This window comes from Mus caroli, unplaced genomic scaffold, assembly GCF_978045245.1.
Source record: "Mus caroli unplaced genomic scaffold, Mus_caroli_1 scaffold_1, whole genome shotgun sequence".
NCBI lineage: Eukaryota > Metazoa > Chordata > Mammalia > Rodentia > Muridae > Mus > Mus caroli.
The window spans coordinates 103,861,861-103,888,689 of NW_028227256.1; the positions used below are offsets into that span (position 1 = coordinate 103,861,861).

Sequence of the window (26,829 nt, forward strand, 5' to 3'; positions counted from 1 at the left end):
GATTACTTGGAAACCATCATGGAGTCACTAGGCACTGCAACCACACAGTTCCTGTTTGATGTTTTCAAAGAACTGAATAAAACAAATGATGGCAACGTCTTCTTTTCCCCTGTGGGCATCTCAACAGCCATTGGCATGATCATCCTGGGGACCCGAGGAGTCACTGCTTCTGAGTTACAGAAGGTGGGGAGCTTCCTTTCCTTCCAGAAGGAGGCTTGGTTTTGAGATTTAACCCTCTAGCATTGCCTTGAAAATGTGTGCAACTTGACCTGCTGATGAATGTGGAGTAATTTCAAGTCTGTCAGGGAAGGCCTCTTCCCTGTCCAGGTTCCATTTGCTCCTTGATGCTTGGCATTTCTTTAAGTAGTGGTATGATAAACAGCCTTTTTAAAAGCCATTATTCCATAGTTAAAGAGGATATGAAAGCCCAAGGTAACTGTGATTACTTATGGAATTTCTATTTGGCCTAAATGACATATCAAAGATGAAGACCCAAAGGAGCCCATTACTAGGCTCCTCTGAAGATATCAGGGGGCAACATAGACATTTCTCTGGCTTTTCAAGGAGATGATGTTTCCTGTATACCACTGAAAACACATGAATATCAGCCTTCCCTTGACCATGTGAAATTTCTGTCTATTTTGACAATAATAACAATATTTTCTCTCTGCTAGGTACTTTACTCTGAACAAGGCACAGGAAGCTCGAGAATTAAGTCTGAAGAAGAAGAGGTAGGGCATGTGTGTTAAACACCTTCCAGTGTGATTGATTACCTTTCAGGTGTAAGAGAAGGAGTAGGAAAAGTGTGGAAGTGGCTAGTGTTGCTTACATCACACTCTCAAGTAGTAGTCACTGAAGACAAATCATATTTATAGGCATATTAGTTTATTTTTTGCTGCTATAACAAAGTCCTAGAGGCTAAAAGTTTTATAAATAAGAGCTTGCTCAAAAGCTCCTGGTTTGGGGGTTGAAAGTCCCAGATTGGGTGGCTTTTTACCTGTTTGGTTTTGTAGAGAGTCTTCTGAAGTGCACTAATATAACGGAATGAAATCTGGTGGCACACAGAAGGGACTGAGCTTGTGGCTGGTCTTGCTTTATGAAATCTACTCTCAGAGAGCTAACTTCTTCTGGGAGACTTTCATTACCCTTTCTGAGGGCAGTGTCTTGGGTGACCTAATCACCAAGTCCCTTAAATGTTTCCCTCTCTTGACACCAATTATACCTAGTGTAGGCTTTTAGAACAGGAACTCAGGGGAGAAAGACCACCTCCAACCACAGCATTTGGACTGCACAAAACTAAATTTCCAATAAGAAGAAATCAAAACATCCAGCAGTCACTATGAATACTGACACACTGAAAAGTTATTACAGCTTTGGAGTTACAGAGAATTGGGTCAAGTTCTGGCTTGGGCTTGTCAGGACTATGAGACTTTCGCAAGTAATTCACTTTCTTTAATCCTCTGTGACATTTCCAATAGAATCATCTAGATAATGCATTTAATTCACCCAGTAATGCTAATTTGAATTAATTATTGCTAAATAGAATTAATTTTTTGCCCCTCCTGTTAGTATTTCCTTAAATACTATCAGCACAGGACCATTGGTCTTCTTCCAGATCTAGTGCTCTGGTATCTCTCACTTGGTCTTACCAAATACAGGGTGGAGATAAGGCCCATTAAGTCAGAGTTTTAGTATCAGGGGTGAGCAGAGCCCTCAGAAGGGCACACTGGGTCCAACAGTAATCATAGCCCAGTGCCTTTCATAAAGCAATTCTCTGAACCTCTTGTTCAAAGATCTGTTAGTTTCACAATCCCACAATGCTGGGTTGTCTGGAAGGCTCAGTTTCAGTTGTGGACTTCTTTCTCGGGACTGTTTAACTGAGTTAGGTCAGGTAGCTGCTCCCCTGTGAGATCAACTGTGATATGCAGTGGCTTCCAGTGTACTTCCCTTTCTTAGCATAGGAGTGCCTGCAGAATCTTCCCGAGGATTAGACAAGGCATCTGACCTAGGACAGACGCCCTGCTTCTGGGTGAAGAGCTTCAGAACTGTCTGGAAGTTGACTTACAGCTTTAGGCAGCTCTAACCTGCACTCTTTCACCATGAGCCAGATCTGTCCCTTCCTCAGGAGATTTTGGGAGCTGAGGCTAGACAATTCAATCTCTTTATTAATAGATGTGGAAATAGATGAGTAAGGTCCAGTGGCAGCCCTTGGTGTGTACCATCTGATTATCACATGAATTCAGAGTCTTCTGAATCTTTCTGTTACAAAGTGATGTTGAACTCTCAAGATTAGCTAGGAAGGTAGAAGCAGTCATGCAATGAGTACCTCGCCTAGTGTGAGAAATCAGAGATTACCAATCCCTGGTACACTGCCCTACAAACCTTCTCTTTTGAAAGGACAGGCTCTATTCTCCTGAGTTAGGAATTCAATAGCCCAATGCACTTCTTATTTTGTTACATATGATAGCTTTTGTCATCATTTTTGCAGTGTGGTTATTTTGGGCCAACACTGTAGAGCTAGTTTGCTCACTTTTACAGGTGCTTTTTATTTATTTATTTATTTATTTATTTATTTATTTATTTATTTATTTTTGTGTTAATAGGCCTTTCTTCTTCCCTCCCTCCCTCCCTCCCTCCCTCTCTCCCTCCCTCCCTCCCTTCCTCCCTCCCTCCCTCCCTCCCTCCCTCCCTCCCTTTCCTCTTTTCTATTACAAATATTGTATAAATTATCCTACACGAGTCTCTTGGTATGCCTGGATTGTGGATGGTATCTAGTCAAGTGAGAGCACTTGACATGCATCTGGTTTGAATTAAGATGTGCTAAAAGTATAAACTACTCACAGGATTTCAGGAGTTTAATATAAAATATTCATATAGAAATCATTAATTCAGCTGGCAGTGGTGGCGCACGCCTTTAATCCCAGCACTTGGGAGGCAGAGGCAGGTGGATTTCTGAGTTCGAGGCCAGCCTGGTCTACAGGGTGAGTTCCAGGACAGCCAGGGCTACACAGAGAAACCCTGTCTTGAAAAAAACAAAAAAACAACCAAAAAAGGGAAAAGAAATCATTAATTCTATGTGCTGTGTGTTGAAACATAGGTCTATGGGATCTATGAGCATATAATTTATTTATCTTATATTTATATACAAAAATGAAATTCTGGACATTTTGGATTAGATGAAATATTTTAAAGTTAATCTCTTTACTTCTAGTTGTTTCAAAACAGATTTATTGAACTATAATTAATGTATCCTGAAATCTATCTATTTCTGTTGTATAATTCAGTGGTTCTTAGTAAGATTCCACAATTGTGTGGCTATCACAATCACATTTAGAATACTTTGTCACTCAAAATGAGATCTTCATAGTCACCAGCAATGATCCCTGTCTCCCTTTGTTACAAAAATTGTGGATGAATTTCTGTAATTCAGAAACACTCCTAATTTACTGGGTAGTGTAATCACGGGTTTTGCAACCAGTGCTCCAGTTCCTTAATAATTACTCAGAGGCTTATTTATTTATGAATAAATGCCCAGTCTGTAAGCTTTGGCTTGTTCCCTGACTAGCTTGCAACTTATATAGCCCATTTAAACCATTCTATTTCTGCCACAAGACTTGTCACCTTTCCTCAGTTTCATGTGTCCAGCTTCCTCAGAGTCCCAGGCAAATCTCCTCCCACTGAGTAGAAAGACTAGAGTTCCAGGATTTCTAGCAGAACATCCAGCTTCTATGTCCTGCCTTTTGCTGATAGACGATCAGCATTTTATTGACAGGTGATGCTTCCACAGTGCACAAGAGGTTATCGCTACAGGTTAGAATTTGGATTAATTTGCCCTTGGCTTTTTTCTCTTTTTTTTAATGTGACTTAGGTTTGTATTTACTTAGAGAGTTTCTTATTAAAGAGTAGTTTTGATTCCTATCTCATTTTTATAGTCAGAACATTTAACCTCATAGCAGTCTGTTATTTGAAACTGATAATCACCAAACATCTACCATATGCAACACTTTATTCTTTACATCGTTTATGTGCATTCTTCCCTTTATGGTACAAAAAGACAGCTTTCCTTTTCTTAGATCTTGCATTTGCAGTATAGATTTTTATGCTTAATTTTTTTCTACCAAATAAAAAAGCATCTTATGAACTACAGGATTCTATATTTTCTGTATATTTATTGTATCAAGACAGTTTAAGCTTTTATATAGTTTCTTATCATCTTTTCATTTTAAGTTGAAAAGCTCCATTGGGTACTTTTCAATCAGGCCTCTCACTTTTTTTTTTTTTTTAACTAGGAAAGTCTTAATTTCCACTTTGCTTTTACTTTTTCATTTTTTATTGGTTATTTTATTTATTTACACTTCAAATGTTATCCTCCTATTTCCCCTCCACAAGTCCTCTATCCCCTACCCTTCCCCCTGCCTCTATGAGGGTGCTCCCCACTTGCCTACCCACTCCTGCCTCAGCACCCTAGAATTCTCATAACCTGGGTCATTGAGCCTCCACAGGATCAAGGGCCTCCCATCCAGTGATGCCCAACAAGGCAGTTCTCTGCTACATATGCAGCTGGAAACATGGGTCTCACCATGTGTACTCTTTGGTTGATGGTTTAGTCCCTATGACCTTTGGGGAGTCTGGTTGGTTGATATTGTTGTTCTTCCTATGGGGTTGCAAACTGTTACGCTTCTACAGTCCTTGCCCTAACTTCTCCATTGGGGTCCCCACACTCGGTTCAATGTTTGGCTGCGTGCATCTGCCTCTGTATTGGTCAGGCTCTGGCAGAGCCTCTCAGGGGACAGCTATACCAGGCTGCTATCAGTAAGCACTTCTTGGCATCAGCAACAGTGTCTGGGTTTGGTGTCTGCAGATGGGATGGATCCATAGGTGGGACAGTCTCTGGATGACCTATCCTTCAGTCTCTGCTCCACTCTTTGTCCCTGCATTTCCTTTTGACAGAAGGAATTCTAGATTAATATTTTTGAGGTGGGTGGATTGTCCCTTCCCTCAGCTGTGGGCCAGGCCTATCCACTGGATATGGTCTCTACAGGTTCTTTCTCCCCCTTTTTGTGTATTTCTGCTAATGTCCTCCCTGTTGGGTCCTGGGAGCCTCATGGGTCACTGCAGCTGGGACTTTCTTTTTTTTTTTAATTTATATTTTTATTAGGTATTTTCCTCCTTTACATTTTCAATGCTATCCCAAAAGTCCCCCATACCCACACCCCCAATCCCCTACCCACCCACTCCCCCTTTTTGGCCCCGGGTTCCCCTGTACTGGGGCATATAAAGTTTGCAAGTACAATGGGCCTCTCTTTGCAGTGATGGCCGACTAGGCCATCTTTTGATACATATGCAGCTAGAGACAAGAGCTCCGGGGTACTGGTTAGTTCATCATGTTGTTCCACCTATAGGGTTGCAGTTCCCTTTAGCTCCTTGGGTAATTTCTCTAGCTCCTCCATTGGGGGCCGTGTGATCCATCCAATAGCTGAATGTGATCATCCACTTCTGTGTTTGCTAGGCCCCGGCATAGTCTCACAAGAGACAGCTATATCTGGGTCCTTTCAGCAAAATCTTGCTAGTGTATGCAATGGTGTCAGCGTTTGGAGCTGATTATGGGATGGATCCCTGGATATGGCAATCACTAGATGGTCCATCCTTTCGTCACAGCTCCAAATTTTGTCTCTGTAACTCCTTCCATGGGTGTTTTGTTCCCATTTCTAAGAAGGGGCAAAGTGCCCAATTTTCAGAGGAACCGCCAGACTGATTTCCAGAGTGGTTGTACAAGCTTGCAATCCCACCAACAATGGAGGAGTGTTCCTCTTTCTCCACATCCTCGCCAGCATCTGCTGTCACCTGAATTTTTGAACTTAGCCATTCTAACTGGAGTGAAGTGGAATCTCAGGGTTGTTTTGATTTGCATTTCCCTAATGATTAAGGATGTTGAACATTTTTTCAGATGCTTCTCAGCCATTCGGTATTCCTCAGGTGAGAATTCTTTGTTCAGCTCTGAGCCCCATTTTTAATGGGGTTATTTGATTTTCTGGAGTCCACCTTCTTGAGTTCTTTATATATATTGGATATTAGTCCCCTATATGATTTGGGATAGGTAAAGATCCTTTCCCAATTTGTTGGTGGCCTTTTTATCTTATTGACGGTGTCTTTTGCCTTGCAGAAGCTTTGCAATTTTATGAGGTCCCATTTATCGATTCTTGATCTTACAGCACAAGCCATTGCTGTTCTATTCAGGAATTTTTCCCCTGTACCCATATCTTCGAGGCTTTTCCCTACTTTATCCTCTATAAGTTTCAGTGTCTCTGGTTTTATGTGAAGTTCCTTAATCCACTTAGATTTGACCTTAGTACAAGGAGATAGAAATGGATCAATTAGCATTTTTTCTACATGATAACCGCCAGTTGTGCCAGCACCATTTGTTGAAAATGCTGTCATTTTTCCACTGGATGGTTTTAGCTCCCTTGTCAAAGATCAAGTGACCATAGGTGTGTGGGTTCATCTCTGGGTCTTCAATTTTGTTCCATTGGTCTACTTGTCTGTCACTATACCAATACCATGCAGTTTTTATCACAATTGCTCTGTAGTACAGCTTAGGTCCAGCATGGTGATTCCACCAGAGGTTCTTTTATCCTTGAGAAGAGTTTTTGCTATCCTAGGTTTTTTGTTATTCCAGATGAATCTGCTGATTGCCCTTTCTAATTCATTGAAGAATTGAGTTGGAATTTTGATGGGGATTGCATTGAATCTGTAGATTGCTTTTGGCAAGATAGCCATTTTTACAATGTTGATCCTGCCAATCCATGAGCATGGGAGATCTTTCCATCTTCTGAGATCTTCTTTAATTTCTTTCTTCAGAGACTGGAAGTTCTTATCATACAGATCTTTCACTTCCTTAGTTAGAGTCACGCCAAGGTATTTTATATTATTTGTGACTATTGAGAAGGGTGTTGTTTCCCGAATTTCTTTCTCATCCTGTTTATCCTTTGTGTAGAGAAAGGCCATTGACTTGTTTGAGTTAATTTTATATCCAGCTACTTCATTGAAGCTGTTTATCAGGCTTAGGAGTTCTCTGGTGGAATTTTTAGGGTCACTTATATATACTATCATATCATCTGCAAAAAGTGATATTTTGACTTCTTCCTTCCAATTTGTATCCCCTTGGTCTCCTTTTGTTGTTTAATTGCTCTGGCTAGGACTTCAAGTACAATGTTGAATAGGTAGGGCGAGAGTGGACAGCCTTGTCTAGTCCCTGATTTTATTGGGATTGCTTCCAACTTCTCACCATTTACTTTGATGTTGGCTACTGGTTCGCTGTAGATTGCTTTTATCATGTTTAGGTATGGACCTTGAATTCCTGATCTTTCCAAGGCTTTTATCATGAATGGATGTTGGATTTTGTCAAATGCTTTCTCAGCATCTAACGAGATGATCATTCTGTTTTTGTCTTTGAGTTTGTTTATATACTGGATTACGTTGATGGATTTCCGTATATTGAACCATCCTTGCATCCCTGGGATGAAACCTACTTGGTCAGGATGGATGATTGTTTTGATGTGTTCTTGGATTCGGTTAGCAAGAACTTTATTGAGGATTTTTGCATCTATATTCATAAGGGAAATTGGTCTGAAGTTCTCTATCTTTGTTGGGTCTTTTTGTGGTTTAGGTATCAGAGTAATTGTGGCTTCATAGAATGAGTTGGGTAGAGTACCTTCCGTTTCTGTTTTGTTGAATAGTTTGTGAAGAACTGGAATTAGGTCTTCTTTGAAGGTCTGATAGAACTCTGCACTAAACCCATCTGGTCCTGGGCATTTTTTTTTTTTTTTGGTTGGGAGACTATTAATGACTGCTTCTATTTCTTTAGGGGATATAGGACTGTTTAGATCATTAACCTGATCTTGATTTAGATTTGGTACTAGGTATCTGTCTAGAAACTTGTTCATTTCATTCAGGTTTTCCAGTTTTGTTGAGTATAGCCTTTTGTAGAAGGATCTGATGGTGTTTTGGATTTCTTCAGGATCTGTTGTTATGTTTCCCTTTTCATTTCTGATTGTGTTAATTAGGATGCTTTCCCTGTGCCCTCTAGTAAGTCTGGCTAAGGGTTTATCTATCTTGTTGATTTTCTCAAATAACCAGCTCCTTGATTGGTTGATTCATTGAATAGTTCTTCTTGTTTCCACTTGGTTGATTTCACCCCTGAGTTTGATTATTTCCTGCCTTGTACACCTCTTGGGTGAAGTTGCTTCCTTTTGTTCTAGAGCTTTTAGGTGTGTTGTCAAGCTGCTAATGTGTGCTCTCTCTAGTTTCTTTTTGGAGGCTCTCAGAGCCATGAGTTTTCCTCTTAGGAATGCTTTCATTGTGTCCCATAAGTTTGGGTATGTTGTAGTTTCATATTCATTAAACTCCAAAAGTCCTTAATTTCTTTCTTTATTCCTTCCTTGACCAAGTTATCATTGAGAAGAATGTTGTTCAGTTTCCATGTGAATGTTGGCTTTCTATTAGTTATTTTGTTATTGAAGATCAGCCTTAGTCCATGGTGATCTGATAGGATGCATGGGACAATTTCAATATTTTTGTATATGTTGAGGCTTGTTTTGTGACCAATTATGTGGTCAATTTTGGAGAAGGTACCATGTGGTGCTGAGAAGAAGGTATATCCTTTTGTTTTAGGATAAAATGTTCTGTAGATATCTGTTAAGTCCATTTGTTTCATCACTTCTGTTAGTTTCACTGTGTCCCTGTTTAGTTTCTGTTTCCATGATCTGTCCATTGGTTTAAGTGGTGTGTTGAAGTCTCCCACTATTATTGTGTGAGGTGCAATGTGTGCTTTGAGCTTTACTAAAGTTTCTTTAATGAATGTGGCTGCCCTTGTATTTGGAGCATATATTCAGAATTGAGAATTCCTCTTGGAGGATTTTACCTTTGATGAGTATGAAGTGCCCCTCCTTGTCTTTTTTGATTATTTTGGGTTGGAAGTCGATTTTGTTAGATATTAAAATGGCTACTCCAGCTTGTTTCTTCATACCATTTGCTTGGAAAATTGTTTTCCAGCCTTTCATTCTGAGGTAGTGTCTATCTTTTTCTCTGAGATGAGTTTCCTGTAAGCAGCAAAATGTTGGGTCTTGTTTGTGTAGCCAGTTTGTTAGTCTATGTCTTTTTATTGGGGAGTTGAGTCCATTGATATTAAGAGATATTAAGGAAAAGTAATTGTTGCTTCCTGTTTTTTTTTTTTTTTTTTTTTTTTTTTGTTGTTGTTGTTGTTGTTGTTGTTAAAGTTGGCATTCTGTTCTTGTGGCTGTCTTCTTTTAGGTTTGTTGAGGGATTACCTTCTTGTTTTTTCTAGGGCATGGTCCCTGTCCTTGTATTGTTTTTTTTTTTTTTTTTCTGTTATTATTCTTTGAAGGGCTGGATTCGTGGAGAGATAATGGGTGAATTTGGTTTTGTCGTGGAATACTTTGGTTTCTCCATCTATGGTAATTGAGAGTTTGGCTGAGTATAGTAGCCTGGGCTGGAATTTGTGTTCTCTTTGTGTCTGTATAACATTTGTCCAGGCTCTTCTGGCTTTCATAGTCTCTGGTGAAAAATCCGGTGTAATTCTGATAGGCTTGCCTTTATATGTTACTTGACCTTTTTCCCTTACTGCTTTTAGTATTCTATCTTTATTTAGTGCATTTGTTGTTCTGATTATTATGTGTCGGGAGGAATTTCTTTTCTGGTCCAGTCTATTTGGTGTTCTGTAGGCTTCTTGTATGTTCATGGGCATCTCTTTATTTAGATTTGGGAAGTTTTCTTCAATAATTTTGTTGAAGATGTTTGCTGGTCCTTTGAGTTGAAAATCTTCTTTCTCATCCACTCCTATTATCTGTAGGTTTGGTCTTCTCATTGTGTCCTGGATTTCCTGGATGTTTTGAGTTAGGATCTTTTTGCATTTTCCATTTTCTTTGATTCTTGTGCTGATGTTCTCTATGGAATCTTCTGCACCTGAGATTCTCTCTTCCATCTCTTGTATTCTGTTGCTGATGCTCGCATCTATGGTTCCAGATTTCTTTCCTAGGGTTTCTATCTCCAGCGTTGCCTCACTTTGGGTTTTTTTTTTACTGTGTCTACTTCCCTTTTTAGGTCTTGGATGGTTTCATTCAATTCCATCACCTGTTTGGTTGTGTTTTCCTGCAATTTTTTGAGGGATTTTTGTGTTTCCTCTTTAATGTCTTCTACCTGTTTGGTTATGTTTTCCTGCAATTCTTTAAGGGATTTTTTTGTGTTTCCTCTTTAATGTCTTCTACTTGTTTAGCAGTGTTCTCCTGTATTTCTTTAAGTGAGTCATTTAAGTCCTTCTTGATATCCTCTACTATCATCATGAGATATGCTTTTAAATCCAGGTCTAGCTTTTCAGGTGTGTTGGGGTGCCCTGGACTGGGCGAAGTTGGAGTGCTGGGTTCTGATGATGGTGAGTGGTCCTGGTTTCTGTTAGTAAGATTCTTACATTTTCCTTTCTCCATCTGGTAATCTCTGGAGTTAGTTGTTATAGTTGTCTCTGTTTAGACATTGTTCCTCTGGTGATTTTGTTACCCTCTATGAGCAGACCTGGGAGACTAGCTCTCTCCTCTGAGTTTCAGTGGTCAGAGCAGTCTCTGCAGGCAAGGTCTCCTCTTTCAGGGAAGGTGCACAGTTATCTGGTGTTTGGACCTCCTCCTGGCCGAAGATGAAGGCCCAAATCAGGATCTTTCCCAGAAGCTGTGTTGCTTTGGCCTGTCACAGAAGCTGTTGTTTCAGTACACACTGAAACAACACACACTCTCACCTGTGTAGACTACTTTCCTCGGAGTCCCAGAACCAAGGCGGCTCCCGCGGAACCTGAGGCAGAAGCCTCTCGGGCTGGGCGGACACCTGTGCTCTGACCAGGAAGGTGGCCGGTTGTCTGGAGCCGAAAATGGCGCCGCCTCCTCTGTGGCCAGTATGCCAGCTGGGACTTTCTAGTAGTTAACCCAGTTCCCCATCTTCCACTGCTATACACCTACTTTAAAATTTCTGATCCTCTGTACTTCTCCCCATCTCCCCCCATATCTGAACTTGCCCCCCTTCTTCCATGCCCTTCCTCTCTCCCTCCCAGATCCCTCTCTTGCTCTACTTCCCAGAGATTATTTTCTTCCCCCTTCTGAATAGCACTGTAGTATCTACACTTTGGTGTGATCTTTTTCTTTTTGGGTTTCATATGGTCTGTGAGTTGTATCATGAGTATTCTGAGCTTCTTTTTGGCTATGATCAGTGAGTACATATTATGTGTTTTGTGACCGGGTTACCTCACTCAGGATATTTTCAAGTTCCATCCATTTGCCTGTAAATTTCATGAAGTCATTGTTTTTAATAGCTGAGTAGTACTCCATTGTGTAAATGTACCACATTCCTCTGTTGAGGGACACTTGGGTTGTTTCCAGATTCTGGTTATTATAAATATGCATGCTATGAATATAGTGGAACATGTGTCCTTATTACATGTTGGAGCATTATTTGGCCCAGGAGTGTTATAGCTGGGTCCTCAGGTAGAACTATTTCCAATTTTCTGAGGAACCACCAGACTGATTTCCAGAGTGGTTATACCAGTTTGCAATCCCAACAGCAATGGAGCAGTGTTCCTCTTTCTCCACATCCTTGCCAGTATCTGCTGTCACCAGAGTTTTTGATCTTAGCCATTCTGACTGGTGTCTTGATCTGCATTTCCCTGATGACTAAGGGTGTTGAACATTCCTCTAAGTGTTTTTCAGCCATTTGAGATTCCTCAGTTGAGAATTCTCTGTTTAGCTCTGTACCCAATTTTTAAATAGAGTTATTTGGTTCTCTGGATTCTAGCTTCTTGAGTTCTTTGTGTATTTTGGATGTTAGTCCTCTATTTGATGTTCCCCTTTGCTTTTAAAGGACAGTTCAATACTGTCCTGAATAGAGTATCCTTGGTATATTCTGTAGGATTTTTCCTCTCTTTGAGTGCATTTTAAATAGTATACTAATCCTTTCATAATATTTTTATCCTGAAAAATCTGTCAATAGAATAAATACCCCTTGTATATAACAAGGTGTTTACACTAGCTACTTTCTAGTTTCTCTTTTCATGGTCTTTGACAGTGTGGTTATGAAGTGTGGCACCAGAGGTCTTTGTAGTTTTATCTTAGATGGAGATATTGGAGTTTCTGAATGTCTATACTTGTTGAGATCCAGGCCAATCCCAGGTTTTCTCAGAGGCGCTGATGAAAAGGAACATAGTTCTGTGTCATTGTCTGGAGCAAACTTGTCAAGTTCTGGCTTGGAGATGGGGCAAGGACCTGGAAGGGGTTCAGTTTTAAGTTCCTGGGGACTAGCTTTTGCCCCTGATGAATTATTAATTCCAAGGCTGCTGTGTTTTGTCTTTTCATCTGTGGTGTCCTTGAGCTATCCTGGGTTTCCTTTGTGTAACACCACTTGATCAATTTTTTGTTGGCTATGCCCCACTTCCCCATTAAAAACAGTATAAGATGTTGCACCTCTTACAAATTTGTTGGCATAAGACAGTTTTTCTGTTTGTTTTCTTATCTATTTGCTATTCCCCCTGGACTCTGCAACAGAAGACTGACCACTGAAGACTGATTGGGACACATCATATGTCTATTTATTTATGCTGTCTATAACTTTTTTCAGTGGAAACTCCCACAATGTGTGTGTGTGTGCATGAGCGCACGCGTGGTGTGTGTGTCCTTCAATTTAATGCCTTATAAGTCTTTTGGTAACTTCAGTTTTTCCTATACTTGTTTTCCTTTTGCTCTTCTATTTTGGCAGCTTTGAAGGCCCAGCCTTTTGGTACAAAGTTCTTTCTCTTCCCTAGTCAAGTGCTCTAATGAGTTTGATTTAAAAAACAAATAAAGAAATAATGTGTTTGAAAATTTAATAAATGAGTACTTAGATTATATAAATTTCTTCCCCATTCCTCCACACAACTCTTCCTTTGTTATTTTCTCAGCTCTCATATTCACAGCCTCTTATTTTTAATTATTATCATTGCAGGCACACACACACACATCCATGTAGTGTTGCTCACCTGTGCTTAGAGAAGATACTTTGGTATTTAATAAACTACCAGGGGGATATCTCTGGAGAATACAGATTCTCCTCCGTTCAGCAGCCATCATTTCCTGTAATTCTTCATTGAAACTTTCTTTATTGATTTCTTTCCAACTCAGTGTCTTATTCTTTAGTTCCAGAGGTCACTTTTTTTTTTTATAATGATATTTCTAAAGTCTCCACTAATATCAAATCCATGTTACATGTAATTCTCTTCTTTAATCTAGTAGCCTCTCAAAACATATTTACATATTTTGATCTCCTCTAATACATTTCTTTTTTTTTTTTAATATTTTTATTACATATTTTCCTCAATTACGTTTCCAATGCTATCCCAAAAGTCCCCCATAGTGCCCCCCACTTCCCTACCCACCCATTCCCATTCTTTTGGCCCTGGCATTCCCCTATATTGGGGAATATAAAGTTTGCGAGTCCAATGGGCCTCTCTTTCCATTGATGGCTGACTAGGCCATCTTTCGATACATATGCAGCTAGAGACAAGAGCTCCGGGGTTCTGGTTAGTACATCATGTTGTTCCAACAATAGGGTTGCAGATCCCTTTAGCTCCTTGGGTACTTTCTCTAGCTTCTCCATTGGGAGCCCTGTGATACATCCAATAGCTGACTGTGAACATCCACTCCTGTGTTTGCTAGGCCCCAGCATCGTCTCACAAGAGACAGTTATATTTGGGTCCTTTCAGCAAAATCTTGCTAGTGTATGCAATGGTGTCAGCGTTTAGAAGTTGATTATGGGATGGATCCCTGGATACGGCAGTCTCTAAATGGTCCATCCTTTCATCACAGCTACGAACTTTGTCTCTGTAACTCCTTCCCTGGGTGTTTTGTTCCCAATTCTAAGAAGGTGCACAGTGTCCACACTTTGGTCTTCATTCTTCTTGAGTTTCATGCGTTTAGCAAATTGTATCTTAAATCTTGGGTATCTTAAGTTTTGGGCTAATATCCACTTATCAGTGAATACATATTGTGTGAGTTCTTTTGTGATTGTGTTACTTCACTCAAGATGATGCCCTCCAGGTCCATCCATTTGGCTAGGAATTTCATAAATTCATTCTTTTTAATAGCTGAGTAGTACTCCATTGTGTAAATGTACCATAATTTCTGTATCCATTCCTCTGTTGAGGGACATCTGGGTTCTTTCCAGCTTCTGGCTATTATAAATAGGGCTGCTATGAACATAGTGGAACATGTGTCCTTTTTACCGGTTGGGACATCTTCTGGATATATGCCCAGGAGAGGTATTGCTGGATCCTCCGGTAGTACTATGTCCAATTTTCTGAGGAACCGCCAGACTGATTTCCAGAGTGGTTGTACAAGCTTGCAATCCCACCAACAATGGAGGAGTGTTCCTCTTTCTCCACATCCTCGCCAGCAACTGCTGTCACCTGAATTTTTGATCTTAGCCATTCTGACTGGTGTGAGGTGGAATCTCAGGGTTGTTTTGATTTGCATTTCCCTGATGATTAAGGATGTTGAACATTTTTTCAGGTGTTTCTCTGCCATTCGGTATTCCTCAGGTGAGAATTCTTTGTTCAGTTCTGAGCCCCATTTTTTAATGGGGTTATTTGACTTTCTGGAGTCCACCTTCTTGAGTTCTTTATATATATTGGATATTAGTCCCTTATCTGATTTAGGATAGGTGAAGATCCTTTCCCAATCTGTTGGTGGTTTTTTTGTCTTATTGATGGTGTCTTTAGCCTTGCAGAAGCTTTGTAGTTTCATGAGGTCCCACTTGTCAATTCTCGATCTTACAGCACAAGCCATTACTGTTCTATTCAGGAATTTTTCCCCTGTGCCCATATCTTCAAGGCTTTTCCCCACTTTCTCCTCTCTCTTTGCTAGTATTATCATTTTGTCTATGCACCTTCTCCTTGGTTTTGTTTAGTTACCTTGATTTAGTCACTTATGTATCTGTGAGCTCTTAATTTACTGAATGTCTTATGATTGTAGTTTTGAAAATTTCTGTGGTATTTCATGTGTCTCTATTTTTTTACCGTCAGTTTCTCGAGATTTATTTTTACTTTGGTTAAATTATGTTCCCATTTCTTGGCATTCCTCATTGTCCTCTATTGGTCTACAGCATTTGAAATCTTGCCACCTGGGCTTTTCCCAGTGAGTGCAGGTAGAGACTCTGGGGATCTTCTCAAATTCTTCTAGCATTCTATATAATGAAAAAACCACACATTCGGAAATTTTGGAAAATTCATTGGACCATCTTCAATATTTTTAGAAAATTGTTGGTTCTTATATTCATATTAAATATTTTTATACAAAACCTTGTTCTTCTGTGTCCTCTATCTTCTCTGGCTCTCACACTTTTCCACCTCCTCTTTCCAGGGTTTTCTGAGCTCTGATGAGAGGGATTTAATGATGATATTCCATGTAGAACTATGTGTTTCAAGGATACTTTCTCTGTATAATTTCTGGCTGTGGGTCTCAATATCTGTTCCCATCTGCTGCAGGAGAAAGCCTCCCTGATATTGACAGAATAAGACACCGATCTGTGTATAGTGGAGCAGACTAACACTAGGAGTCATTTTATTGGTCCTATTTATTTATTTTAGAGATTTGATTTCCATTCTTTTCTTTTTTTAAATTCATTTTCTCTTCTAAGCTTTGTATTTATTTTTTGTGAGTTTCACATCATGCACCCTAGTCCCACTTCATATCCATCCTCTGCCCTTGCAACCTCCTCCCCTGAAAAGAAAATAAAAAACAAACAAAAATAATAAACAAAACAAACATAGAAAACATCTCATCATGGAAGCTGTAGTGTGTTGTGGATTTAGTCTAACACTGGTATTATGTTGATTATGCCTTCAAAATTGTACAAGAATCCACATTAAGACACTGAAGGTCCCTGCCCCCAGTTGTTTTTTCTTTTTTGTAGAATGTGACTTTAATATTTTCAACTGTTAATATTCAACAAGTAGAATAATTGTGTTAAGATACAATTCATTGTTAATTTGGATACTGGCTCTGTGCCCTCTGGTTAGTCTGGCTAAAGGTTTATTTATCTTGGTAATTTTCTCAAAGAACAAGCTCCTTGTTTTGTGTGTGTGTGTGTGTGTGTGTGTGTGTGTGTACACTTGGTGTGTTCTTTTTTATTTTTAGTTTTGATTTTTTTAATATATTTTTATTAGGTATTTTCCTCATTTACATTTCCAATGCTATCCCAAAAGTCCCCCATACCCTCCCCCCCAATCCCCTCCCCACCCACTCCCACTTTTTGGCCCTGACATTCCCCTGTACTGGGGCATATAAAGTTTGCAAGTCCAATGAGCCTCTCTTTCCAGTGAGGGCCGACTAGGCCATCTTTTGTTACATATGCAGCTAGAGTCAAGAGCTCCGGGGTACTGGTTAGTTCATATTGTTGTTCCACCTATAGGGTTGCAGATCCCTTTAGCTCCTTGGGTATTTTCTCTAGCTCCTCCATTGGGGGCCCTGTGATCCATCCAATAGCTGGCTGTGAGCATTCACTTCTGTGTTTGCTAGGCCCCGGCGTAGTCTCACAAGAGACAGCTATATCAGGGTCCTTTCAGCAAAATCTTGCTAGTGTATGCAATGGTGTCAGTGTTTGGAGGCTGATTATGGGATGGATCCCCAGGTATGGCAGTTTCTAGATGGTGCATCTTTTGGTCTCAGCTCCAAACTTTGTCTCTGTAACTCCTTCCATGGGTGTTTTGTTCCCAATTCTAAGAAGGGGCACAGTGTCTACACTTTGGTCTTTGTTCTTCTTGAGTTTCATGCATTTAGCAAATTGTATCTTATATCATGGCTATCCTAAGTTTTTGGGGTAATATCCACTTATCAGTGAGTACATATTGTGTGAATTCCTTTGTGATTGTGTTACCTCGCTCAGGATGATGCCTTCCAGGTCCATCCATTTGCCTAGGAATTTCATAAATTCATTCTTTTTAATAGCTGAGTAGTACTCCCTTGTGTAAATGTACCACATTTTCTGTATCTGTTCCTCTGTTGAGGGGCATCTGGGTTCTTTCCAGCTTCCGGCTATTATAAATAAGACTGCTATGAACATAGTGGAGCATGTGTCCTTCTTACCGGTTGGGACATCTTCTGGATATATGCCTAGGATAGGTATTGTGGGATCCTCCGGTAGTACTATGTCCAATTTTCTGAGAAACCGCCAGACTGATTTCCAGAGTGGTTGTACAAGCTTGCAATCCCACCAACAGTGGAGGAGTGTTCCTCTTTCTCCACATCCTCGCCAGCATCTGCTGTCACCTGAATTTTTGATCTTAGCCATTCTGACTGGTGTTAGATGGAATCTTAGGGTTGTTTTGATTTGCATTTCTCTGATGATTGTTTTTTGATCAGTAAGTAGTATTTAGTTGTACCCTAGGTCTCAGGTTCTTGGTCACATGAGAAGTCTCAGGAGTGAGTATCATTTTGTGGAGATGCCTTAAGTCAAATCAGACATTGATAGGCTACTTTCCAGAAGGTCTGTGCCACCATTGCCCTAGCATATGTTGCAGGCAGGACAGATCAAAGGTTTTCTGGGTTACTGTTTACATTTCCCTTTTGTAAGCCTGCAGAGTACTTTTCCAAACCAAGGGCGTTCCAGCGTAGGAGTGAAGGTTCCATGTAGGCACCAGCTTGGCTTCTTCATATTCATAAAGTGTTTGCATGTTGGTACATGCTGTTCTCAGCAATGGGGCCCTGATGTCAGTTTTCAAAGAGCAACCCATTCTCTTGACAACAGCTTAGAATGTTTGGGGATTTCCATAGGAAAACCTTAGCCAAAAACTAAAGTGAATGCAATCCAGGTCCATCACTGGAAGCCTTATTTGGTGATAAGAGATGGTCAGTTGAGACTCTGTCTCCCTCATTATTAGCAGACTTCAGTAGAAAAAAAATATTTTTATCATTTATTTATGATGTTTCCATTGTACTAGCTTTCTACAGGACCCCTCAAATGCTCTTCAATTCCATCTCTCTCTTTCTGCATTCCCTCCCTCAACCCCATTTCCCTATCCCTTGTCTGATCTCCATCTTCCTGCCCCAAGAAGTACCTAGTCCACTTGTAGAGTCTACTGTACTTTCCTCTTCCAGGGAGATCCATATGTTTTCCCTAGTCCCTTCTTTCCTAACCTTCCTCAGTCTACAGACTGTAGGATTATAAATTTGTCATCATTTATTTAATGGCTAATATTCAAATATAAGTAAATACGTGGCATATTTATCTTTCTGAGTGTGGGTCAACAATACTCAGGATGATTGTTTTCTAGTTCTATTCATTTACCTACACATTTCATGATGTCATTTTTCACAGCTGATTTATATGCCACTGTGTAAATACACAGTGGCATATAAATCAGTGGCATATAAATCAGTAGCACATTTTCCTTATCCATTTTTCAGTTAAGGAACACCTAAGATGTTTCTAGTTTCTGGCTACTAAGAATAAAGCTGTAATAAACATAACTGAGCAAGTGTCCTTGTGGTAAGATAAAATGTCCTTTGAGTATAAGCCTAAGAGTGGTAATCTGGACCTAGAGGTAGGTTCCCAAGGAATTACTGAGGAACCCATATTGATTTACAAAGTAGCTGTACAAGTTTGTACTCCTAACACCAATGGAGGATTGTTTCCCTTGCTTCCCATACTTGCGACCATGAGCTGGCATTTTAGTTTTGATCTTAGCCATTCTGACAGGTGTAATATGGAATGTTGGAGGCATTTTGATTTGCATTTCCCTGATGATTAAGGAAGGATGTTAAACATTTCTTTAAGTGATTCTTGGCCATCAGAGATTCCTCTGTTGAGAATTCTGTTTGGATCTATACTCCATTTTGTAATTGGGTTATTTAGTTTTTACAATATCTAGTTTCTTGAGCTCTTTATATAACTCAAATATCAGCCCTCTGTCAGATAAAGGGTTGGTGACGAACTTTTCTCATCCTGTAGGCTACTGTCTGTCCTTTTCACATGGTGTCTTTTCCCCTACAGAAGCTTTTAAGTTTAGTAAGGTCCCATTTTTTGATTGTTGACTTTAGTGTCTGAGTTTTTGGTGTTCTGTTCAGGAAGTTGTCTTCTGTGTCAATACGTTAAAGGTTATTCCTCATGTTCTCTTCTATCAGGTTCAGTGTATCTGGCTTTATGTTGAGGTCTTTGATCCATTTGGACTTGAGTTTTGTGCAGGGGGGTAAGTATTGATCTATTTGTATTTTTCTGTGTGCAGGCATCTGGTTTACCAGCACCATTTGTTGGAGATGTTTTCTTTTAAACATGTTTTCAAGGACTGAGATCCTCCATGCATGATAATGGTTTTTTCTGTCCATAGAGTAACGTGAATATCTGAAGATGCTCATGTGAACATCTAAATTTCTGTGTCTCTGTTGTAGTTGTTATTATTTCCCCATGAGTTTTGATTTGGGACTTGTTTGTTAACAGTTTATAATTTTGGAAAATGATGGTTGATGATCTTGGGGTTACATCGAGGACTGATGTAGTTAGATTTTGGAACACAATTCTACAGGTGGTTAATCATCTTGGGGAAGCAATGAAGCCTGTGATGTGATGAGGATATCTTTCTTACTTCTGGGATAAGATTTTGTGATTTTTACCAACTTTAGACCACTTTAATGTTATTGGTTGTGACCTCCTAGGATACCAAGATAGTGTAAACTAAAACTTCCAAACCTGTTTGAAAACAGGCTTTTCTTCTCTTCAATTATTTTTAGGTCAGCTTAGTCACAAATGGCTCAATGAGAAAATGAATGAACATTAAGCTCTTAAATCCCAGAGGGTGTGATACATTGACTGGTTCACTGCATGTCCCAATCAACTGAAGCTATCAACAACTGATTGTTAGCCACTTAAAGTTTCCTAACAGGAAGGAGGCAACAAATGTTAAATTCAACTCTGCAGACACTGCCAGAAAAGTGTGGACACACATTTTCAATTTAAATGCCTTCAAATAGTTATTATTTGCAAAATTCAGCTGTTACTTTTTCTAGAACTGTTATAGGCAGTTGGAGCTTGAGCGATGAAAATAAGAGATACAATAGTGAATTAAATAAACATTTAGGCATTGTATTGCACAAGAAAATGGCTTTTCAGTTCTTGTGTGGAATCAGAAATGGATTGCTCACTCTCAAACTAAGCTGTAACTCCTTATATCCTCTGTGAATTAAGACAATGAGAGTCCACTTAATAGGCTGAGATGATGCTCGGCTCTGTTCTAATGGAGTGTTTTGGTTCACTCAATGTGCCATGCAATGCCTACACTATACTACAATTAGAAACATGGTACATCCTATAGAAGATATCCAGAAGACTTTGATTTTTTTTTCAAAAAAACCAAAAAAACCAAAAACCAAAAATAGGGAAAAATTTCATTTTAGTCAAGTTTGTAGCTCTGATAAAGGATGATTTACTCCATCAAGAATCACCTTTATTATCCACTATTTAAATCAGAAATATCCAAGTTTTAGTGGAGAGGGATTATCTGGGGAATTATTTACCCTTGTCAAATATTTAGCATCTATAAATAGATAAAACAAATGCAGGAAACACTTAGTACACAGTTACATTTCAGACCCAAAGTGCAAAATGGATCAGAAAAGACAGATCTGTGGCATTGGGGCTGGTGGAGAAAGCGGCTTTATGAAGCTGAGATTGGTTATGGCTTGCATCTGACTTGGCAGAAAGTCAAATGGCATCTGGGGACCAATGGACATCGCTATTCTTCTTTCAAATTTGTTCCCCAGAGGAAGGACTATAGTCAGATCCTTTTTTAACCAGAATCTAGACTTGCCTCTGCCAAGATAACTCACTGAGTTTTTTTGTCTTGATTTTGAAGATCGAGAAGAGTGAAGAAATACATCATCAACTCCAAAAGCTGTTGACTGAAATAAGCAAATTTTCTAATGATTATGACCTGGTCATAAGCAACAGGCTGTTCGGAGAAAAAACATACCTCTTCCTTCAAGTAAGTTTTGCGTTGTTTGCCACATCTATATGTGGTACCAACAAATGGCCAGTATCCCTGTTAGCACTGAGTTCTGGGGCTATGCTGCCATGTTGGCTGCTTGCCATGGGACTATCTCACTAGTCGTCTAGTCTGCTTTCCAGACAAGCAGTTCCTTTCTTAGTCTTCTGAGTCTGTACCTGGTTTTTTCTTTAATTGTATCTGCATGACCATGCATGGAAGAGGTAATGAGAAATATTTTTCTCAGGATCTAAAAGTCCAGGTTTTGAGATTAGTTCTCCTAACGGACAGACACATTTAGTTAAAAAGCATTTGTGCTTAATAAGTAAATCCTTCAATCTCTTTCTATTTCTTTCCTAAAGAAATACATAGATTATGTTGAAAAATATTACCATGCATCTCTGGAGCCTGTTGATTTTGTAAATGCTGCAGATGAAAGTCGAAAGAAGATTAATTCCTGGGTTGAAAGCCAAACAAATGGTAGAGTATGAATTGGGTTTTCACCAAGAAACACTTTTTGAACACTGGCTGTGACCAAAGCCTTGGGCTTGATGCAACACAGATGCCAGATGGTTGAGCTTTGGGAGGAGCTAGAGATGGGTTTGGCAGAATTGTACAGTCAAGAATCAGCATAAAGTTTATCTAGGGTGCCGCATAGGGGGGAATGGCCTCTGTATTCGTGGAGAGACGAAACTGTGGGGAATTGTTTGCACAGGCTGTGACTCACACTACCTTTGCAGTCTTAGGGATGGTGCCATGCTCATGCTCACCGTTAGCTTATTCATTGTACCACAGACTTTCTTTCTTTCTGAGTCTGGGACCCTCAGTGCAAATGGCATAGAGGGTTTCCACTTGCATTGTTAAGAGAAGTTCATACAGCTCTTCTGCCAGGACCCATCTGCTGCCTACAGCTAGGGTCACTTGGGTCTCTTTCACACTTGGGAATCTTGTAGGAATTATTAAACTTTCAGAACTTTCCACAGTAGAAGATTTGAGAATCCCTCCCCGTCCTTCTCTTCTTATCCCATTAGAATACCCAAGATATAAGATACAATTTGCAAAACACATGAAACTCAGGAAGAATGAAAACCAAACTGTGGACACTTTGTCCCTTCTTAGAATTGGGAACAAAACACCCATGGAAGGAGTTACAAAGACAAAGTTTGGAGCTGAGACCAAACGATGCACCATCTAGAGACTGCCATTCCTGGGGATCCATCCCATAATCAGCCTCCAAACGCTGACATCATTGCATACACTAGCAAATTTTGCTGAAAGGACCTAGATATAGCTGTCTCTTGTGAGGCTATGCCAGGGCCTAGCAAACACAGAAGTGGATGCTCACAGTCAGTTATTGGATGGATCACAGGGCCCCAAATGGAGGAGCTAGAAAAAGTACCCAAGAAGCTGGGGGAATCTGCAACCCTATAGGTGGAACAACAATATGAACTAACCAGTACCCCCCAGAGCTCGTGTCTCTAGCTACATATGTATCAGAAGATGGCTTAGTCGGCCATTAGTGGAGAGGCCCATTGGACTTGCAAACTTTATATGCCCCAGTACAGGGGAACGCCAGGGCCAAGAAGTGGGAGTGGGTGGGTAGGGGAGGGGGGAGGGTATGGGGGACTTTTGGGATAGCATTGGAAATGTAAATGAAGAAAATATCTAATAAAAAATAAATCAAGCATATAAGAAACATTAAGATGGAAATACTCTTTGGGGAGCAATAAGTAATATCTTCTATTTTCTATTACCTCTATTAATGAAATCTATCCTATCAGTGAATATTTTTCTTTGTATTTTATCTAAAGAAAATTAAAGCAATCAGAAAATAGGGTTATGCTGAAAAGTCAGCTGAACAGATTTTTTTTTCCAGTATCTGGTATGGTGAGAACTGAACAAGAATCCAAAATGTAAATTTCTGAGGCTGAGAAGACACCAACAGAGCAGAAATAGCAGGGTTCAGATCTGCAGAACCCATGCCAAAGCTGAGGATAGCGGGGGTGTATCTGTAACTAGCATTGTGGGTTGCAGGGTGGAGAGAGGTAGACACTTGCTAGCCAGCTAGCTTACTTGAAGTGCTAAGATCCATCTTCAGAAAACATCCCTGTCGAGGTGAAGTGTGATAGTGGAAGACAATCTGATGTTGGACTTTGTGGTACACAGGCAAGCACCCAATCTCAAGTATATACCACAAATTGTTAAAACAAAACAAAACAAAACAAGTAACTTCTAAATGATAGCTGTGAGGACTCTATTCAAAAGGTAAGAATAAATAGCCAAAACTGAGTGAATAGGACATGCCAGGTAGTGAACACAGGTCCACACTTACTAATCCATTTATTCATTTCAACAACCCCATGAAGCAGGTCATGTTTTTATTTTATAAGTGTGGAAACTGAGGTACAGAAAGAGTATAAATAAGTTGCCTCAGTTGGTAATAAGTACAACTCTATGGAAACAGACAGTATGAGAAAGTCCCCACTGACCCTTGGTGAGCAAGGCCCCTCAGGTGTTCACTTGGCTACTGTGTTAATGACTAGCCAAGTCCGCCCATATCCACAGCAGCCACACACACAGTTCATGATTTGCAGGACAAACCAGTCTTCTCTGTTCCTTTTTTCCCCCAGTAAAAGTCAAGGACCTGTTTCCAGAAGGCTCTTTGAACAGCTCCACCAAGCTGGTGCTAATAAATACAGTTTATTTTAAAGGCCTGTGGGACAGAGAATTTAAGAAAGAACACACCAAGGAGGAGGACTTCTGGCTGAATAAGGTATGGTACTTTATATATGTCTGCTTATATCTGACATGTACAGTCTAATGTTATTTGGCCAAGTGATTATTCAGTTACTCAGACTTTTGCCACTGCTTGAGGTTGTATTATTTCCATGGGTTACTTGGGTGCCATATGACTTTGATTTTTAACAACTTTGTTTCTGTTTATCTGTTGAAGAACCTAAGTAAACCTGTGCAGATGATGGCTCTGTGCAGCTCCTTCAACTTCACCTTCTTAGAGGACCTGCAGGCGAAAATTGTGGGGATTCCATATAAAAACAATGATATCAGCATGTTTGTGCTTCTGCCCAATGACATAGATGGTCTGGATAAGGTAAACCATAAACCTATGCATCTCCTGGTCTATACCATTTTCTATCACTCTGTGTTGCATCCCTTGTACCCAGGGAACCTGGGAACAAGGCTTCTGAACATTTGATGCCTCGCTGTGTCATTTTGGAAGTATTTCTCATTTTGTGAAGTGGCTACCAGATCATCTCTGTCAAAGAATAGACTTATTGAGAATAACTATTATGGAATTGTATTGAGATAAACTAAATGAATATTTTAAGTTGTATTGGGGGGTTCTGAAGGGTCTCTCTAGCCTTTTGAGGAGTAATCAATGCCTATGAACATTTCGCCTGGAAAACTGTATGTCTGTGAATACAGAGATTTTGCATGCAGATTTTGAATTTAAGATTTCTTTTGATCCTTATTTTTGATTTAGGTTCAACTCCCTTCTTTTTCAAAACAGTGTCAAGGCTAGTGTTTTGTGTTTTGGACACCAGGAAGGTGTAGGTCCAAATACTTATTCTATAAGTTATTTTCCAAACGTAAGTCTCCCAGACTTCCTTGTTACTCAGTATTCTCATCTATTAGATTAGCTTCTGGGGCTTAATATGTGACATTTTTTTTCTATGACTAGGGAAGTGCAGCCTGGCGTGTGGAGGGCATAGAAAGCACTCATTGAATTTAATATGTGCTATGGAAGGTTGCTAGCTTTGTAAGTTGAATAATATTGTGGAACAACATGGGACATGCATTGGAGCTTTACACACACATACACATGCACACACACACACACACACACACACACACACACACACACCCCTTTCTGGGTATCACTCTAAAGAAGTGGTTTAGAAGCTGAAAACTGACCTTGTTAGTCATATCAGCAATTTCACTTTCAATGTTGAATTACTCTAGGGTGCCTAATTTGAAATTTATAGTAATTGTTAAATTTCTATCTACAGATTTTATCAACAATTGTTAGGATGCTTCATACATATTAGATGTCTTTAAGGGGAGTAAATAATGTTGACTGTTGTCTAACACTTAGGGACTTGACAGAAGTATTATGTAACTTTATCAGTTTACAGGAGACTTATAGTGTAAAAAGTTAAATACATAAAAAGTAGATATCTCCTGTGATTGCATGTGTTCACACATATAGAGAAACTAGAGGAGAGCAGAAATGGAAATGTAGATTTTGAAATTTCTTGTTTGAAAAATTCACTTCATGCTATAGACAGATAAATATAAGACAGGAAAATAGAGACTATGAGACAATAGTCTTTTATGTAGACAGTAGAGTGAAATGGATGGTCTGCATTTATTTCTAAGAGTCATGCTTTCTGGCTGGCTCAAGATGGTTATGTGGATTCTAAAATGTTCTTGAACCCTTTTCCAACTGTAGATAATGGATAAAATGTCTCCTGAGAAGTTGGTGGAGTGGACCAGCCCCGGACACCTGGAGCACAGGAGGGTGGACCTGCGCCTGCCCCGCTTGCAGGTGGAGGAGAGCTATGATCTGGAACCCGTGCTGGAAGCTGTGGGCATTCACAGTGCCTTCAGCGAGCATGCCGACTACTCAGGAATGTCGGCGCGCTCTGGGCTACATGCCCAGAATTTCCTGCACAGATCGTTCCTGGTGGTAACAGAGGAAGGCGTTGAGGCCACTGCAGGCACTGGAGTGGGCCTCAAGGTCTCGTCAGCTGCAAGCTGTGAACTCGTGCACTGTAACCATCCATTCTTGTTCTTCATCAGACACAGAGAGTCTGACAGCATTCTCTTTTTCGGCAAGTTTTCTTCTCCCTAAGATAGTCAAACTGAAACATTAGAGCACTAAGTAGCACTCAGGGTTGACAGACCATGGGGTTCATATTTGTGCTTCAAAGTCCTTTGCACAATGGTAGCAATAGCACGTTTTCTTAATTTGTTTAAAAGTTAATCTCAATCATGTGTGCACCACTCAGGAGGCCAGTGAGCTTAAGATCAGTTCTTACCTTATTTTCCTTCAAAAGTTGTCATGCCCTGAGGGAGGAGGTTTTGTTTTTTGTTTTTTGTTTTTTAAATGAAGAGTTATGGAAGACTTTAGGATTCATACACTTCTATTATCTTGGCATTTTGTAAGGCATAGTAAAATAAAACAACAATTTACTAGCTAATGTGTTTCTTTTTTCCTTTCCCGTTAGGTCCTGAGGACCTGTATTCAGGAATGTTTCTAAATTATTCAGGAAATAATTTAGAAACATTCCAGTGGAATACAGACGTTAAATGCCAGAACAAATTAACTAAGTATGCCAGTCAGAGAGATTTCCTTGGTTTTGTCCTCCATTCTGACAGTCTATCCCCCACTGTCAGTTTTAGAAACATTTTGGTACTAGAAATAATTGTGACTGTAAGTGTACCTGATCAATATTCTAACCCTATAATTCTTTTTTTTTTTTTTTGGTTTTTTCGAGACAGGGTTTCTCTGTATAGCCCTGGCTGTCCTGGAACTCACTTTGTAGACCAGGCTGGCTTCGAACTCAGAAATCCGTCTGCCTCTGCCTCCCAAGTGCTGGGATTAAAGGCGTGCGCCACCACCTCCCGGCTTAAACCCTATAATTCTTTTGACCTTTGGAAAGTAAATTTTTGGACTGTGCCTTAGAAGAGCAGCTTTTTTCTTTCTTTAATTTTTGTTTTGGATTCTTGAGTGTGGAATGGCTACAGTCAGA

The 26,829-nt window shown here is 39.8% G+C and overlaps 1 protein-coding gene across 2 annotated transcripts; it reads left to right on the forward strand.

Moving 5' to 3' along the window:
• Window positions 1-18: 18 nt before the first annotated feature.
• On the forward strand, window positions 19-25,928 carry Serpinb13 (serpin family B member 13). 2 transcript variants are annotated; one of them, XM_021174487.1, is made up of 7 exons: window positions 19-183; window positions 675-740; window positions 20,927-21,055; window positions 21,418-21,535; window positions 23,686-23,828; window positions 24,009-24,164; window positions 25,527-25,928. In XM_021174487.1, the coding sequence occupies exons 1-7, from the start codon at window positions 19-21 to the stop codon at window positions 25,926-25,928; spliced, it is 1,179 nt and encodes a 392-aa protein (XP_021030146.1). The 2 variants fall into 2 exon arrangements, with proteins under 2 accessions (XP_021030146.1, XP_021030148.1); XM_021174489.2 differs by having other exon boundaries at window positions 675-731.
• The last annotated feature ends 901 nt before the right edge of the window (window positions 25,929-26,829 follow it).